Below are 17,676 nucleotides of genomic sequence, written 5' to 3' on the forward strand. Positions count from 1 at the left end.
ACAGGAAAAATCTAATGCATGAAGTACGGAATGATAACAGTTTGGTTTTGCAATTTCTAGTGCCTTGAGTGACATCTTATACAGGGCATGTAAAACAAAATAACTAGTATGCTTATTATATGGTATATGGCAACTCATGGATAAATCTCAGTAGAAGCCAAAACAAATTAAAATACCATTTGACAGTTCTTCCCGTCAGTACTACTTGGACATCATTTTCCAGGGACAAAACAGAATCATGCTAGCATCTACTTATCACTGACTCAAGATGTATTAAAAAGATAAATCTGATCTGTAACACACAATCTACTAGAATTACAGTATACATTTCAAGGCAGTTGATATATGTGTTACCTATTAAAATATTTGCAAGGTATTTCAAAATAAAACATGAAGTGTTCATCTCAAAGATTTATAGAGATTAAAGTATCTGATACTGTGGGATATTTGAATTAATCCAGATTTGTATGACACTACCACTCCTTGTTAATTTTACAGAGTACTGTGTATTAAGTTCACAGTTTTACAGCATGATCAATGAATTACTAAGAATAAAAAATTAAAATACTGTTTCAGTTTCCATGGGCATTGTGTAGTTGCTAGGAGATGATCTTTTGCTTCAGTAAGAGATTCTAGAACTACTAATATTGTAAGGTATTGATTTGTGAGCCAGGTGTTGATAGATCTAGTGATAAACAAAAAAATGGTGTCATCAAAATCTCTGCTATTTCAGCAACTGTACAATCAAATTCTACATTGAGTGCTAAAGAAGGAACATTATCTTCATGACCAAAATAAATTACAACACAAGTAATTCAGAAGGAGAAAGAAGAAACTGCCCTCCATAAACACTTAGAGGAGCACAAGAATCTTCTAAAAATGGTGGTGGTAGAATGGTTATTCAAAAATATCTGGGGGCCTAAAATAAGATACCACAACATGACTTAAAGAAAATAAATGTAAAATTTGAATAAATTTTAAATATACCTAATTTTGGTTCAGAATGACAGCAAGAGAGCCTCTGAATTGCTTACTGCAATACGACATTGTTGTGCATTGATCTCCACATTACATCTGCAGTATCCAGCCTTTCTCAATGCATATGAGACAGCACGTTGATTTTGTTTTCAAATATGAGCAAATCATGAATTAAATATAATCAAATGCATCCAATTACCTCATTATGTGGATCTATATCATAGCACACACAAACTGGGCAGCCTGTGTTTCTCCAACATAACAGGAAAGCGCCAGTACATTTACACTAGAACTATAAATGTTGCTAGAAAACCACATAACAATTCCCTTTTACTGTCTTCCAGCAAAATCTGTTTGCAGATTATGCCATTATAGATCAGTAAATGAACTGATTAATCTCAGAAAGCAGCATTTGGTAGTAATTTTTCAATAACTTTACCTAAACAGACCTAGGATGACGAAAAACAATCAATCATAAAATGCGTTAAAATATTTCACTATTTCAAAATCTGCAAGCACCATGTGCTGTAGCCTTTGATATACAAAAGATAAACAAAACTTCTCTTAGTTCAGTCTTGTCAACAGTTACTATTATTTCAATTAAAAGTCAGCAATAAGATGTGATCTGTCAGATTTTTCTAGTGACTATATATATACCCAATGATAAATTACTGCAAAAATATGTTCCATGATGGCAGGAAAACATTTGTGAATGTGAACAACAATGAAAAAAGGTATCAAAACACATGCTGAGCACCCTCTTTATAAAACCTTTATTTTAGGCACCGGTATTTGGAAATGCTGTAAAGGGTATTTCTGTTTTAATTTTAATATGTTGGTAAGGTCTATGTAATATGAAAAGAAGTATTCTGAAAGTGACGTTGTAGCTGAAGTGTTACTTTAAACAGAGTAAGCCTTATAATGAGGGTGAAGAGCATTAGAAAAGCCACATCACAAACACACTGCTCATAGCCCATCATGCATTTCAACTTGTTATCCAACTTACCCCTCTTTTGAGGCTTCTGAAAGAAGGAATTCTGGGCTTCCCTGTTTTTATGTCACTCATGCAATAATGCACTGGTTCAATGGAGAATATGGGATACTGGGACCCATTAGGAGTACTGGATGTGTATAAACTAGTAGGGGTTAGGGGTGGGGACTGTGGCTAATGTGGAAATAAAGAAAGCAATAAATAAGCCAAATGTTCAAAGTGATTTTAAAATGAAAAGTCTGTCTTATAAAATTTCCATCCAACACAGAAACACCTTGTAACGTTCCACAGACACATTTACACTACAACTGCATTGCTTTTAAAAGGTTTCTGTCATGAATCTTCATGACAACTTCAGAGTTAGAGGTTGGTTCAGAGAATGAAGGAATATTCAAGAAAGCTTTAGACTCAACTTCCACAAGATCCAAAAAATATTCTGAAGTTGTTTATATCCTCTCTTAGAACAGTTAATTCTTCTTTTCCCTTACAAATGATTTAAATGAACCTTAGTTAGAGTCATTCTGGAAGCTTGTGCATTCCTGCTCACGTGTTGATTCACCTTACCAGGTGAACAGTAAGGTGAATCAATACATTTTGATTCACCTTACCAGGTAAGCTATGTAAATAGAAATACTACGTGTATCTATGGAGAATGACTAAAAAATAAGTATACTCAATCTCTGTAGTCAAATTGGACTTAAATAATGGCTGAATGGCATTCCTAATCAACATAATCCCTAGAGCTTTCTCTGATTTCTTCCCCCCCTTTTAAAAAATTGCTTCTCTCACTTTTTCTCTTATACCCCTGCTGCTTTTGCCCATTTCAATTTTTCTGTTTCCTCTGCTGCACAATTAATACCCTTTCCAAAAGGCTTTTCTATCTGGTAACATCAAAAATAGGTAAATGTACATCTGGAAGCCAAGACCAGACATAATTCCAGTTAAATGAAGGCCCAAATGCTACCACAAATACCCCATTTACAGTAAATAAGCGTTTGTGTGTGTGTGTGTGTGTGGGGGGGGGGGGGGGGGGGGTCCTTATATTAGCTAATAAAAGAATGTATTTCTTAAATTTTCAGTAATATTTACAATTGTATTTTTCTGTTACAATACAGATTTTAATATTTTATATATCTATATATATTTTGATATTTTGCTCCCAACTGCTGCTTTTTTGAAGTGTATCCATCCATCCCTCCCCAGAAAAGTAGGAGAAAAAAACAGACATAATCTTCCATTTCCTCTAGGTATTTCAGGAAGAGGTGCACGTAGTACATATACGTATATGTACTTCTGTGATTCCATATAGGAAACAGTAGGGGTGAGTCTCTGAATGCTATGTACCAAAAAAAAAAAAAAGTAGGAAAAAAAAATACTGTCAGCTTTCTTCACCTATCATCATGCAAAGGAATTTCTTTTAACTGCAGTAAAAGCCAACATTCAGACTGTAAACCAATTTAGATTTTCACTGCTTCACTGTCCACAGCAGGAGGAGGGGGATTGCACAAAATTCTTGGGAAAATGGCTTATTACCAAACTACTAGTCATGATCTCAGAACAGGTTAAATCCCACCCATCTCTGCAGCCAAACGCAATAAATATACTAATGCACTGAAATGATAAGCTACTATTAAACATTAATTATGCTGCATGAGAAGTAAATAATCGATTTTCATTTCAACACAGCTGCAGTTATGTAACAAACAGTGAGAAGGAGATGTAGAGATCTGCTTGCTTGGAACAATATCAATTGGTTAAAAAAAATCCTACCACTAATGAGCTGTAAGAATAGTTTTCTATAATAAGTGGCAAATACTGGTTTGGAGTGTTAAAATAACCTCACTGAAATGTGAGGGAATCATTAAAATGACTTTCTGATATGTTCTAATACTAACTAAAATCCTAGCGTAAAATTTAAACATGTACCTGCATTTATATAGCTAGTTCATGCTTGTATTGAAAACCTTTTTTGTCGATCCATGAAGGCACCTAGCACAGAAAGCATCAATTGAAAGGAGCAATTCCTCTGCTTTCAATTTTTTTCCATCAAGCTTAGGAATATTTTTTACTTATTTCTTAGTAATATTCCTTCTGGGATATTTACGTGTATGGAGCTTCAACAGTATGTCTTATCAGTAAGGTATTGTAAGTTTCAATTTCTTCAGGCAAACTTAAATGTTTTCAAAGCTAGCAAGTTTAATAAAAATCTATATAATATTCCTCTATAAAAGCACATATAAAACACGACAGTTAAAAGCAGGTTGCTTGTTGTAATATTAAAGAGATCTGAAGTCTGCCCGCTTTCAAACCATACCTCTCCCTCGCAACCTTTTTTGTTTATTTTGACATTCAAAATCAACAACTCTTCTACGCAATTGGAAAAAGTATTTATGGCCATTTAAAAATTACAGAAATTGGAAGCTACTTTTATTTACACTATTTAAACCCATGCAGAATATCAAATACCTAATAAAAAACATTCCAGGACACAAATGACTAGAAGAAAAATTGCAAAGCTTTCCCCATTTTTAATGTGATAAATATCCAACCTTACCCAAACCTTCAGATCTCTTTGTACATCTTCAAAAGGACAGTGGAGGGCAAGGGGAAAGTTATAGTAAAATAAATAATTGCTGCTTCCATGAATCTTTACATTTTAATTTTCCAAATAGTAATTTCAAAATTGTTACCTTTGGCTTCTTTCCAAACAGCCACAGCTTTCCTTTAGCCTTGCCCACTGTAGTTTTTGAATCAATTCTCATTCCTTCCTGCTTTGGTGTACTGATGGTTCCATCAGAGATAGTTCTGTAAATATTCTGACTGTAATCTTCAAATGGAAAATCTCCAGGAGGTTCAAAACCAGATTTGAAGCAGTCTATCACTATCTGGGAGTCCTAAACATGGGATATTAATGAGTTTAAAAAGAAAAACAAGCAAAGCCATCAAGAGAGAAGGAGAGGGAAACATGGAGACAGATTTTCTCTTTAAGCACGAAGATGGCACAGGTGGGAAACAGAGAACACAAAATGCCTGCTTGTAGATAGATCAATGTAAGACAGCATATATTCTTTTTTCTCGGTAGTGTTACTAACAGTGCAAATCAAAGTAAACCCTGCTATTCAGAACCCAGCAAATAGTCCCCTCTGGTTCTCACAGATTTAAAACAGAACATGGTTTAGGCCTGAGCTACTATTCCACCGTCTAATCCTTCAACATTAGCACTGAAATTAAGGTAACAATCATAAACTAGATACAGTAAGATCTAACGGGGTGTTAACTGAACACTCTTTTGTATGATTTCATGCATACCAGAGAAGATACCAACCATGCTGGTATTCTGGGATGTTTCGTGATACCCAATGCTATGTGTCCAAAATCATACACAACATGGTTAAAGATCTTCAGATCAAAGGAAAGAAATAAAACATGAAGAAAACAGACACCAGCAATGGTTGAAGCTACCATTTAGACTAAACAGTGATGTCACTCTCCACAGCATCTGTATCAGTTCCTTTACTCATGTGCATTTAATAAGAAGCTCAATTCTACTTACCCTATGTTCATCAACTGATTTTGCTGCAAGGATCATCCCTTCTAAGCATTTAGAGATTATCGGAATAACCTTGCGCTCAGAGTCAGCAAAGCCCCTGTAACATTCACTGAGTTTGATGGTCCGTCTTTCATCCATTTCTTGAAGTTGCTGCAAGCACAAAGAAGGATTATTTTATTGAAGTTTTTATTTATGGATTTTTTCCTGATCCTGATGTATGCAGTTACTGTGGTCACCACAGTGTAGTACAGAATTTCTGTGCTTTCCCAGTGTTTTTTATTTCCCTTACAAAACAGAAGCTAATTAAGTCATTTCAGACATAGACTTAAGATGCAGAGAACAGTGATTACAATGAGACAATACTCATTTATTAAATGGTGTGAAGGACTGGACTCTATTCTTTTTTAAAGCCTATGTATAATGCCTACAACCACCTACTTGTTAAAAATATTTGTTTCATGCAAAAATGGAAACTATAATGAAAAAATTCTACTAGTTTCTACATCTCCTCACTCTCTCCTTCCACTTCAAAATAATTTCTCTGGTGATAGGTATATCCACCTGAAATCTCATCTTCTTTAACTTTGCTTTTACTTTTATCTTCTCCAATTAATACCTCGTATAATGTATAGCCAACACTCTCAAGGAAGTAATAAAAAAAATGTAGTCCCAAGAAAAAATAGGACTAGGACTTCATGTTTTTACTGGAGATTTCAGAAAACATACATCTCACAATGATAATGGACTTTAACCCTGGAAATACAGCAATAAACAAAAACTCTTATCCAAGATACAAGGTCAACCAAGCTGTTTCTCCCAGGACTTGACTGCAATAACTCCCTCAGTTTGGTAATAACAGATCTGCTGAAGTGCTGCTTACCAGTTAAAATAGTAACAAATTCTTTAATCAGCTGAGAAAATATGAAGCATTCTTAAATTGATACATCTTCAAATGAAGTCAGCGTTTTCACTTTCCTTTCATTTCCTAATTCCACATCTCAGAATCAGTTTTGACAGCCACATGGCTGAACATACAGACCACTAGGTGTCTGAATGCTCCCTCAGCTGATGGCCCCCAACTATTTTACTTTAAACTAATGTTGGAAAGCCTCTATTTTTGAAAGCATCAAACAAAATTTAATAGTTATACAAAGCACCTAGAAATAGTCCTTTTCCAGATTCAAAGTACTGATTTAATTTAACTTTTTACTTTTTTGTTATTTTAGAGAGTTTTATGGATTGCTACTAATACTGATAAAGCAATGACCGCTTGGGAGAGGAGGGAGCAATTCTGCCTCCAAATCTACCCAGTATATACCTGATATATGAGATGGACTAAACCACAAAGTCACTAATAGCTGTGTGCTTTTCTACAACTCTACTGAGATCAATGAATTAAAAAAAAAAAAAAAAGAGAGAACTAGTTATCAAACCCTACTAAAATGATTGTTTTAAACATTTGCTTTCATGTTGCAAATTTTTATTTTACTGTACCTTTCAGTAATATTTCACTTCTCTAAAATATAAAACTTTAATAAAAAAAACTCAAGAGTATTTCCATTGCAAGTCTAAGCATAATTACTGAAAGCAGCAAGTCTTGTGATAAAATGCAGACTGTATCAGATTATGTTAATTTCCTCATAAAATGATCTACTATAACACTAAAAAAAAAAAAAAGAGAGAGAGAGACATATAAAAGCTAATTCCCCCTTTAAAGAACACCAGTCATACTTTCTTACTTTTTACCTTATAAATCTGAGGAATGACAATGTAGTAATGTTTGTGTTGTTCCCCATTAAAATTCTGTAGTTGTGCAGCATATTCATTTTTGTTTTCATCAGCCATGTGTGTGCGCAGGTTTAACTGTTGCTTAGCCTAGTAGGAAAGTGTTATCAATTCAAAATTGTCTTGTGCTTTTCAATGATATTTAGCATTATTATATGATAGCATTATAGCATTATTATAATTTACCTTACCACCAACTATGTAAAAACACTAATCAAAATCATCACTGAAATTTATGCCCTTATAATTGAAATAGAAAGAATGCGACCCTTAGTTTATACTGACAACTTACATCTAGTTACATATAGAGAAAGCAATGGTCATTTTAGCCACACTGCTTAAACACATATCCAAAAACATAGAAGTGAAAAGGAAGAAAATAACTGACTCAGCATCATCTTGAGAATAATGAAGCATACTCTCTCTGCACTCTTACATTTTACTGTACCTTTGATTTTGCATGCAATAGGAAAACATATTTTGTACATAATTTTATACAAAAAATGTTGTGCAAATACTGATGATAATCATACAAAAAAATTATGCTTATAGAAAAGGGAGAGTAAAAACAAAAACAAAACACACAACAACAAAACACATTAAAAAAAACACGGCACTGCTCTTACCTTTTCAACATCAGCCTTTGTCGCGTTAGTGTCATTGTCCAGTCTTTCATAGCTTTGCTGCGCCTTCTCTGCCTCTCTGCATTCTCTCTCAAATTTCTTTTTGCTCTAAAAAAACGACAAACTTACTCCTCCTACAGCCACTATCCCATTTTGGTTTTGTATAGCAACTTTGAATTCTAAATATCAAAGCTTCCTTTAAAAGAAGACCTTAAACTCTCTAAGTACTTTTATTTAAGTAAACACACTGTTCTCATAGGAGCATGTAACAAGTATCAAATATATTCAACTGTCTTTTATATACAAACTGTTTCCTTTAAGTAGCAACTGGAAAGCAACTGTAATTACGCTATAAAATATCAGAAAACCAAAATACAAGATAACCTATTACAAACAACATCAGCAAATTAGAAAACAGATAAGTTCACTGTTTAGCCTGACTTCAATAACCTAAATGAAAGTTGGAGGGTAGGCAAAAAAATCAAATCCTGAATTATATTTGTAAAATTTAAAGTTAACATCTTAAACACTCAATTTAATTCAATAAATTCAACTAAATTATTCTGAAGGTAAACAGAAGGATTTATCTCTATTATGAGATCTTAGCATATTCATCCATTATCATCAGTATTCATATCAACTGGCGTAGCTGTAAGTAGCATAGACAACAGTACTCGATATACCTGATGTTAAATAAATCTGGCTGTTGTCCAGATAGCTGCTGTAGGAAAAACTTCTGCAGCTCAACATGTTAGTATCTCTAGAGTCAAACAGGCAATAGAGATTGTGTGAGCACTGCACTCCTGCTTCATAGCAGAGTCAGGCAACTGAGGTTAATGTGCCCCTTTAAAGGCTGTATGAATTTCAGTCACCTTGCACTCAAGTAAATACCATGCACAGAACACAACTGATTGACTGAACTGAACTCTGGGAATTATCTGGATGAAAGATATCTTCAAGTATCTTTTTTTTAAAGTATTATTCAGCATCTTCACACCTGCTTCTATTCTGATCATCTGACCATGAATTAAACCTCTCTGACATGACACTGACCCAAGACATTGCTTATCTGAGTCCACAACAACAAAACAGAAATTCACTTTTCCAGTTTTGCTTCACAATAATCTGGATCAAAGACAATAAATTTCAAAGACATAGAAACAGCAGAATATCAGAATGCATCGTGAACATACCTGTTTTATATTTTCTAATCATTAAAACCACTGCCTATAAACTGTTCTAGAGAAATTTCCTTTCTGCATTTCTCTGTGGAAATGTCATTCTAAATCCTGAAAGGATCATGGCTTACAGTGGTATTCTTGAAGAGACCTCATATAACAAGCCCTCACGTGCAAGTCAAATACTTAAGATTTCATCTTCATGGAAATAAATTGTCACTACTGAACAGGAGCCCACTGAGAAGCAACGAATGAAGTCTGTACCCATTTTAAAACCTAATTTCTTTACGCTGAATAAATACTAAGTCTCCACATACACACACTAAATGGCTGTTTGCAAAAGAATTTTTTAAGCAGTGAACTACAAACACTTTGGAATGTATTTTGGGCGTTACTAAGTCTGATTTGGCCATTCAATAAAATAACTAAATGTTAAAGTCTAAACAAGGGAGCTGACATCAGTTCCATTTACAAATTGCGTATTATTAATGTGATAGACCCCCCCCCCAACTCACATTATCCATCTGTTTCCAGCACATGTCCAGATATTGTTGAGCCTTTCGCCCTTCCTGAAGATGCTAAAAACACCAGAAATAAGTTTGATTTACATATATATATATATTCTTTTTTATTACTATTACCATTATCTAGTTTGTGCTCTAGTTGATGCACTACGATACACATCTCCAGTAGCTACCAGTATTCTTTGGAAGACATTATTATTAATGATGCAAGAACAGTACCACATATGAAATTTACTTTGGCAAAAAAGCTACCAGTAAGCACTGTCTCCCAAGATATCAATTCTCAGGTTTTAATAACTGTAGTAAACCAGTACATAGAAATACATGAATAACTTTAATTATGTGTATTACAAAACATATTTATTGCTGAGTTCATGAAATTGGGTAAATAAAGTATTCAAAGACATCCATTTTGATATCCTATTATAAAATCAAAATATAGAAATTACCATTTTTCTCTCAGTTTTTAGATCATGAGAGTATCTCATCAATTCTCCATAGACTCTGTGTCCCATTTCTTCTGCAACTACTTCACGTTGTCCTGCATAGTCATTCAGCTCATTAAGGATGTTAAAAAAGGCAATACATGAAGTAAACCTGACAGAAAGCACATACACACAAATAGACATATGCAAAAAGTGAGATAGCGCTTGGTTTTATAATAATTTCCTTTAACACAGTCTTTGCTCCTGATTAAATTGAAGAAAAAATCAGATGCATTTTACAAGAAACCTTATTTTAATGATGATTGAATTACAACAGAAATGAAAATCGGGAAAGCCTGCATTGAGCCTAGCACGTACTATATGTTGCAATGTCTCTTCAAATACATTTTATAAGAACATGGATTTTTGTGGATGGAAAAGAAAGAAAAAGAATACTACCTGGAAAGCCCTGTAGTATAGTGGTATCTCCTAAGCTGCCAACTGAGAGGCCTGAGCTTGGGAACAGATATATACGTCCCTAGGCCTGGAGGCTGAACTTGTTGCAGAGATGATGTGCTTGGTAGTCTTGAGGTTGGAACATGCCAATCATACCACTCAAATGCATCCCGATGGATGATCTACAGAACAAGTTTGCTATGAGCTCTGGAGACAGCTGCCTGTTTGCCTGCCCACCTCCTGGCTGGAAGTAAGGTGCCACTATGGCTGGCACTGAAAAGGGGGGAAGAGGAGGGGCAAAGGGTAGAAAGTGTGTGTGGAAGGGAAGAAAGAAAGAAAAAAAAACAGGCACCACATTAAAATATACGTCTTTCTCTCTTTAACTGTGGAATACTGCCATCTCCACAGGCTTGGCTTTGTGGAATTTATACGCCATCCTAGAACTAGAAATCCCGTTCCCTGTGGCCCAGGATCTTTAAATAGAGTCAAAAAAGCTAGAGGAAATCCTAGCATAGATTCCCAGGCACTCTGCGCACAGCATGTGCTCTGGTCACAACCTGAAACTTAGCCCACATTCTTTCATTCATAAGTATTTATCCCTAAAGGAAAAAAGTATTGTGTTTTTCTAAATTAAAAAATGGTAATGGATATGGACAGCAAAACAAGCACCTCTCTTTGTTTAACTGTAGAGGAGCAATTTATGCTAAACAACTTTATAATTATTTATCATACAAGCTTATTTTGTCTCTGGAGTCAAAGCAAGTCAGCAGCTTAAGAGGCCTAAGCTCTCCTTGCCAAAAATAAGAGTTTTGTTTATTCTCAAGTCTCAAACCTGAATAGCTATATTCGTACTGCAATACAAATACACTGAAGAAAAGTCTACTGCACCACAGCCTAAGGGTAATCGTTGCTCTTCTATTAAAAAACAATAACAACAAAATGCAGTAGCATGTACAGAGCATACTAAACTTCTGCTTTCAGACTTTCAGCTCGCTGAAGACTAATTTGGAACAGAGCAAGTACAGCCTGCCATGTTTACTACTTTAAAATACCAATGAAACAGAAGTGATGCTTCATGATTAAGAATTACAACAGAAGTGTGAAAAGCCAAGCAGAATTCTTTTGTTGTCTTAGCCAGTTCACTATTTTTTCTTAAACAAAATAAATAAAAGTCCATAAAGAGACAGGTAAATAGAGTATATTGCAGTCCTTATTTCTTATACATAGAACTTGAAATGCGTATTTTTACCTGGGTTCTTCATCTTTGGATGAACGTTTAGGACAGTACTTCTTAACCAGATTTCTATTAAGGAAGAAAAAAAAAAAAGTACACTACTTTAGAGTGTCTTTTGAAAAGGCATACATACAGTAAACTGCACAAACAAGGAATTTAATTTCAATGACTTCCCTTTGTAATCTTGTATGGGTCCCTAACTTAACAAAGTCCTAAGTCACTTTGACCTAGAACAATATATTCATAAGCACTTTAAAACCTCTATTCCACAGTGACTAGACATAAAAAAGTGTTCTTTATTTAACAGCCTTTTCACAGAATCACAGAACTGTAGGGGTTGGAAGGGACCTCGAAAGATCATCGGGTCCAACCCCCCTGCCAAAGCAGGTTCCTTAGAGCAGGCTGCCCAGGTAGGCGTCAAGACGGGCCTTGAATATCTCCAGAGAAGGAGACTCCACAGCCTCCCTGGGCAGCCTGTTCCAGCGCTCCCGTCACCTTCACCATGAAGAAATTCTTTCTCATGTTGGTGTGGAACTGCCTGTGCTCAGTTTTGTGGCCATTACCCCTTGTCCTGTCCTCGCAAACCACTGAAAAGAGGTTGGCCAAATCCCTCTGTCTCCCACACCTCAGCTATTTATATACATTGATGAGATCCCCTCTCAGTCTCCTTTTCTCCAGGCTGAACAGACCCAGGTCTCTCAGCCTTTCCTCATAGGGAAGATGCTCCAGGCCCCGTATCATCTTTGTGGCCCTCCGCTGGACTCTTTCCAGGAGATCCCTGTGAGCACGCTGATGGCTCATGGTCAACCTGTCGTCCACCAGGACCCCCAGGTCCTTCTCCTCAGAGCTCCGCTCCAGCAGGTCGTCCCCCAGCCTGTACTGATACATGTGGTTGTTCCTTCCCAGGTGCAGGACTCTACACTTGCTCTTGTTAAACCTCACCTGGTTTCTTCCTGCCCATCTCTCCAGCCGGTCCAGGTCTCACTGAATGGCAGCACAGCCTTCTGGCATGTCAGCCACTCCTCCCAGCTTTGTGTCATCAGCATACTTGCTGAGGGCAGACACTATTCCCTCGTTAAGGTTGTCGATGAAGATGTTGAACAAGACCGGACCCAGCACCAACCCCTGGGAAACACCGCTAGTCACAGGTCTCCAGCTGGACTCTGCGCTGCCGATCACCACCCTCTGAGCTCGGCCAGTCAGCCAGTTCTCAACCCACCTTACTGTCTACTCCTCTATCCCACACTTTCTCAGCATTGCTATCAGGATGTCATGGGAGACAGTATCGAAAGCCTTGCTAAAGTCAAGGTAGATGACATCCACTGCTCTCCCCTCATCATGTTTGCCATGAGCTTGTCAGGGCAAAATTCTCAGTGTGTTCTTGAGAAAGGAACCTGAACTATACAAAAAATGGTTCCGTTTTTTTAACTGGTATGAAATAACACTTCGTTCAAAATGTTGTTTTGTGTAAAGGGACAATATTTTGTAATTACACTGGTTTAGACACCTACCCAAAGAAGAAATTAAGTACAAAATGCCATCTTTCAGAGCTGCTTTAACAGCTGTCTTTTAATTGCCCTCTGAACACAATTCTTCTGTCTGTCCTGTAATAATTGAGACAACCGGCCTTTGACTTCTTAGACTAATTCTTAATTAGTAGCCCACATCTGCTACTAATCTAATCTAGTTCAAAATACTTTCCTCAGAAACAGCCAAGAACTGGACAGTAAAAGCAAACTGTACCCCTCAACACTACAGAAGTCTATGAAACAAAATCCTGCATGTATGTTTTGTATCCCATTCCCACTGGCTGCCTGTGACTTTGGTTGCTACAAACCATCTCATCAACTCAGTAGGGATTAAAAGGAGACATTTGGACTGCAAAATTCATAAACTCAAAAGGAAAAAAAAAAAAGATTTAATAATCTTCTTAGCTAAGTAACTTTCCCATGTTTTGTTTTCCCTTACACTTCTGCTTTGCTACTCAGTGCTTATTAATTACTGGGAAACTCCTGAAATTCAACTTATTATTATTCAGAAGGTGAAATGCATACCAGGCATACAATGCTGTAGCTTAGCAACTATGCAAGAGCCTTTTCAAGGGAAGATTTCAGGGGTGTTACAAGAGAGAAAAGAAACGACTTAAAAAACAAAAAACAAAACAAAACAAAACAAAACAAAAAAAACCCACCACACATACAGTTTAAAGTGGCAGGACAGAAGTACTTCAAGGTTCAATAAACAGTACAAAGTACAACAATCAAAGTTAATAAATAAATATGAACTAACAAGCAAACGCAGAGTTTATAGCTAAAAGAAAAAGCAAGTGTTCATGTGAACAGTGAAGCATAAAAGCTTTTTACAAGTGAACACCAACAGTTAGAAAGATACCAGAGAAATTAAATCTTTGAAAAAACACAGGTTGACTAGAAGTTAAGGATGAAGGTGAATCTGAAGAGTCAAGTTTTATTTCAAAGAGGAGCCAACTGACACTTTAAAGTGGACGTAACAATCTTAACATTTTTATCTAAACATGGGTCTCAGGACCCCAAGTATGGCTCTAGACTAGTTTTTCCAAAACCTGGCAACCTTATGGTATGTGTACAGCAGCAATTAGAGTGGCTTAGATCTTTAAGTAGACCTTTAAAGCAGAGCAATGGTGCTGAGTACTGTTTGCAGTACATGAATTTCTGGAGGTTCTAGTTCAGACCAGTTCTAGCCATTTCCATGAGCTAAACACCCACCAGCATTTACAGAATAGGTGCGCTTCCCACAATTCAGTTTCCCCGCGAAGAAATCTAGTTTGCATACTTTCAGACTCCTCCACAAGTGAACACGACCACAAATGGATACAAGTCACTTGGTTCATTTCCAAAGAGCATTCCTGCCTCAGACTGGAAGACTCATTTAAATACATTCTTATTAGAAGAGCAGGCCTGACAATGCTTCAACGGAAATTAACAGCAGTCCCTCTCAATCCCTAACTAGAGCAGGATGAACTATGAACAACTTAACTCCACTCCCAGTCAGATTTGTACTGGCCCCCAACAGTGCATATTGAGTTTTATGTGCGTGTTTGTATGTATATATATATGTATGTGTATATGCACATGTAAAATACACAGAATAATATACATACATGCGTATGTATTGGCTGAGAAATTAGAGCTTAAAAGTAAAAAATATGAAAATAATTAAGAGCTTACTTTACCAAGTAACTCTTGCCACTCTGCTAAGTTCTCCTGTACTTTTAGGGAGAGTTTACTTCATACTATAACTGGAAGGAGACAAAATGAAAACCTACCAATGGAATAGCAAAAACTTTGTTCCTTCATCAGCCCATAAATTGAGCTAAGTTGAGCTGTGATCAAAAATGACCATGAGCCAGTCTGATATATTAATTATCTTAGCAGATAACGTAACCTAGCAATTTTGGTGGACACGCCAGAGATGACGAAGGTCTCTGAAACAATACTATGAACTAGCTTTCACTGAGCCTAAGTCCTTCAAGAAGATGGCCATAGCAGTCTTGGACTGCCACATTTAACAATCTACTCCAAAGACAAATGAATGAACTCACAAATACACTGGGCCAAATCAGCATTGTAGGCATCTGGCAATTAAATTAAAAGTAAACGCAGAATCTCCATTTTTCTTCCAATTTTCTTTTTATTTCATGGAATGAAAACCAAAAAAATGCAAGTAACAGATCTGAGTAACGGTACTGTCAGGTTTAAAGAAAATTGAAGAAGTAGCTGCAGACTATCAGAACTGAACCAAATTTACTGGATAAACTGCTGTATATATCTTTAGAATAGTGTAGAGTGATGACAGGTTAATATTCTCTGTAAATACAATCTAGTCTTCTGCCACACTCTGACTTACACACATCTGGAAGCAGATTTCATACAGGACTAATCACACTCAGTTGTGATGACCCTGTAATTTTATCAAACTCTCTTCTCGGTATAAATTGGTCTCTGATTAAATACCAATGAGAAATCAGCTGGACTTTATTACTAATTTTTAAGAGAAAAACTACCTTAGTCATGTAGCCACAAGTTTCAAATGCCACCCTACTTAATACATTTAAATTATTTATAGCCATGTACATAAAATATCTACATTTGTACAGACATACAAAAACTCATAACTGAATTTTATTCAGTCATCTAACACAATGTAAAGAATTGGAGCAGCAGCATCAATATAGAAGAATTTATGTCAAAGTAAATGCTCAAGCACTGTGACATCTCTTTATATTAAACTTCTACAGTCCCTACATCATATTACAGGAGACTGGGGGCACAGTGAAGCCTGCTTTCAGAAATTAATTTTAAAATGCAGTAAGAAATTAAAGGCATTTCATATTTATATGTGAAGCGATCATTTCAATAGGGTTCTGTGACTGCATATCTACATATAGAATTGGTGAAAACAATGACAATGTACTACTGTATTTAGTAATAACATCGTATCGGAAAAAGCCTTCAACTGAATGCATGAGTCTTAAAAAATTGTAAGATGGAACTTGGGTTTACAAAGCCTTGTAACCATTAAGAATGTTTTGACTTACAGAAATACCACTAGAAAAAACCTGCCATGTTTGTATTTAGAAGATCATTAACAGCCTCAGCTCTAACCAAAGAAAAAGGTATCTGAGAACTGAACACAACTTCACATTTGAGCTTACATAGTCTTTAAATAATGTTTCCAAGATTCTGCATATAAAAATTTGGTTACTAAGTCTCAATTTGACTAAACATACACATACGTTACTATCTTATTTAGAAAAAAAGACACTTAATGGCATGCAGAATAAAAATAAAATAAATAAAAAATAAAAAGTAAATAAAAATAAATAAAAACCATGAAAAATGCATTTGCTCAGATCAACTAGAAATCTCTTAAGACTACAATGTTGAGTTTTAAAGAGAAACGACTAGTTCAAGAATAATCACAATTTTTTTCTTTAAATTAAATTTCTTCAAATTCAGAAATCTTATTCTGTGTGGTAGCTTCATCTGTAACTACAAGTGTAACTTGTACTACCACCTAGCATTAAGGAAAGTTGAATTTCATCTTCCCAAGTGTTGGAATGCTTCAGACAGTTAAAAGAAAAAAAAAAGGAAGAAACCTTCAGAATTATTTTGCATGTGGTAACATGGTAGTAAACAAAGCAGAACTTCACCTCACCCCTTTTAAGCAATAATGCTGATCAAAAGCAGCATCTGAGAATGCAATTACAAAATTCAGCTACGTGCCCAGTTATTTGTCACATAATCTATATAGTATGTTGTGTTGTGTTTTTTTTTTTTCCCCACTTATAAAATAAGGACAATTTAAGCAGTTGTGTAATCAAAATTAAATCTATGAATCTGCAGCAATGCATATTGCAGTATGTTTGTCCTTGTTCACATCCCTGTAACTCATTAACAACCTATAATAAACCTCACTTTCCATGGGGCACCATAATAGGTTAGTTGAGACTTAAGCTACACAAAGCTTAAGATTTTTTTTTGTTAGCTCAAAAAAAAATAAATTAAGGTTGACTTTTTTCAGAACAAAGTATATTGCAAAGACAGGACAATCTTTACAGACAGTTTTTCTTTTCTGTAGACATTCAAGGTTTCCTGAATTGTGCCAGTTTTTCTTACACTTCCGAGCATCAACAACTGCATATCAAAGAATAACAAGAATAACTTGTAACTTAGGCAAAACATTTGGACAGAATTCTCACAAGTAATGTCTGGAATTACTCAGCAACCATCAACTTCAATCAGTTTCATTCAAACAGCTCTTCATATGCTACATGTGCATCACTTGCTTGCCATCTCCTAGAAGATTTGGAACAGCTGTTGCCAACTGGGTACATGTCATCACTAAGTTGTGACTGTATACAAAAAAAATACTTTATCAAAAATGCAAGGGT

The 17,676-nt window shown here is 35.7% G+C and overlaps 1 protein-coding gene across 3 annotated transcripts in view; it reads right to left on the reverse strand.

The window, feature by feature from the left end:
• The window catches only part of FNBP1L (formin binding protein 1 like), a 51,865-nt gene that overhangs the window by 9,209 nt on the left and 24,980 nt on the right, over positions 1-17,676 (reverse strand). For 2 of the 3 annotated variants that reach the window (XM_032191961.1, XM_032191960.1), the window contains exons 3-9: positions 11,760-11,813; positions 10,079-10,226; positions 9,621-9,683; positions 7,931-8,035; positions 7,266-7,394; positions 5,523-5,669; positions 4,660-4,863 (exon numbers count right to left, since the gene is read on the reverse strand). In XM_032191961.1, coding sequence (XP_032047852.1) covers positions 4,660-4,863; positions 5,523-5,669; positions 7,266-7,394; positions 7,931-8,035; positions 9,621-9,683; positions 10,079-10,226; positions 11,760-11,813 — 850 coding nt within the window. Of the gene's footprint in view, positions 1-1,984; positions 2,144-4,659; positions 4,864-5,522; positions 5,670-7,265; positions 7,395-7,930; positions 8,036-9,620; positions 9,684-10,078; positions 10,227-11,759; positions 11,814-17,676 lie in introns of all 3 variants that reach the window. The other variant, XM_032191962.1, reaches the window with a different exon arrangement.

This window comes from Aythya fuligula, chromosome 8, assembly GCF_009819795.1.
Source record: "Aythya fuligula isolate bAytFul2 chromosome 8, bAytFul2.pri, whole genome shotgun sequence".
In the NCBI taxonomy this organism is placed as follows: domain Eukaryota; kingdom Metazoa; phylum Chordata; class Aves; order Anseriformes; family Anatidae; genus Aythya; species Aythya fuligula.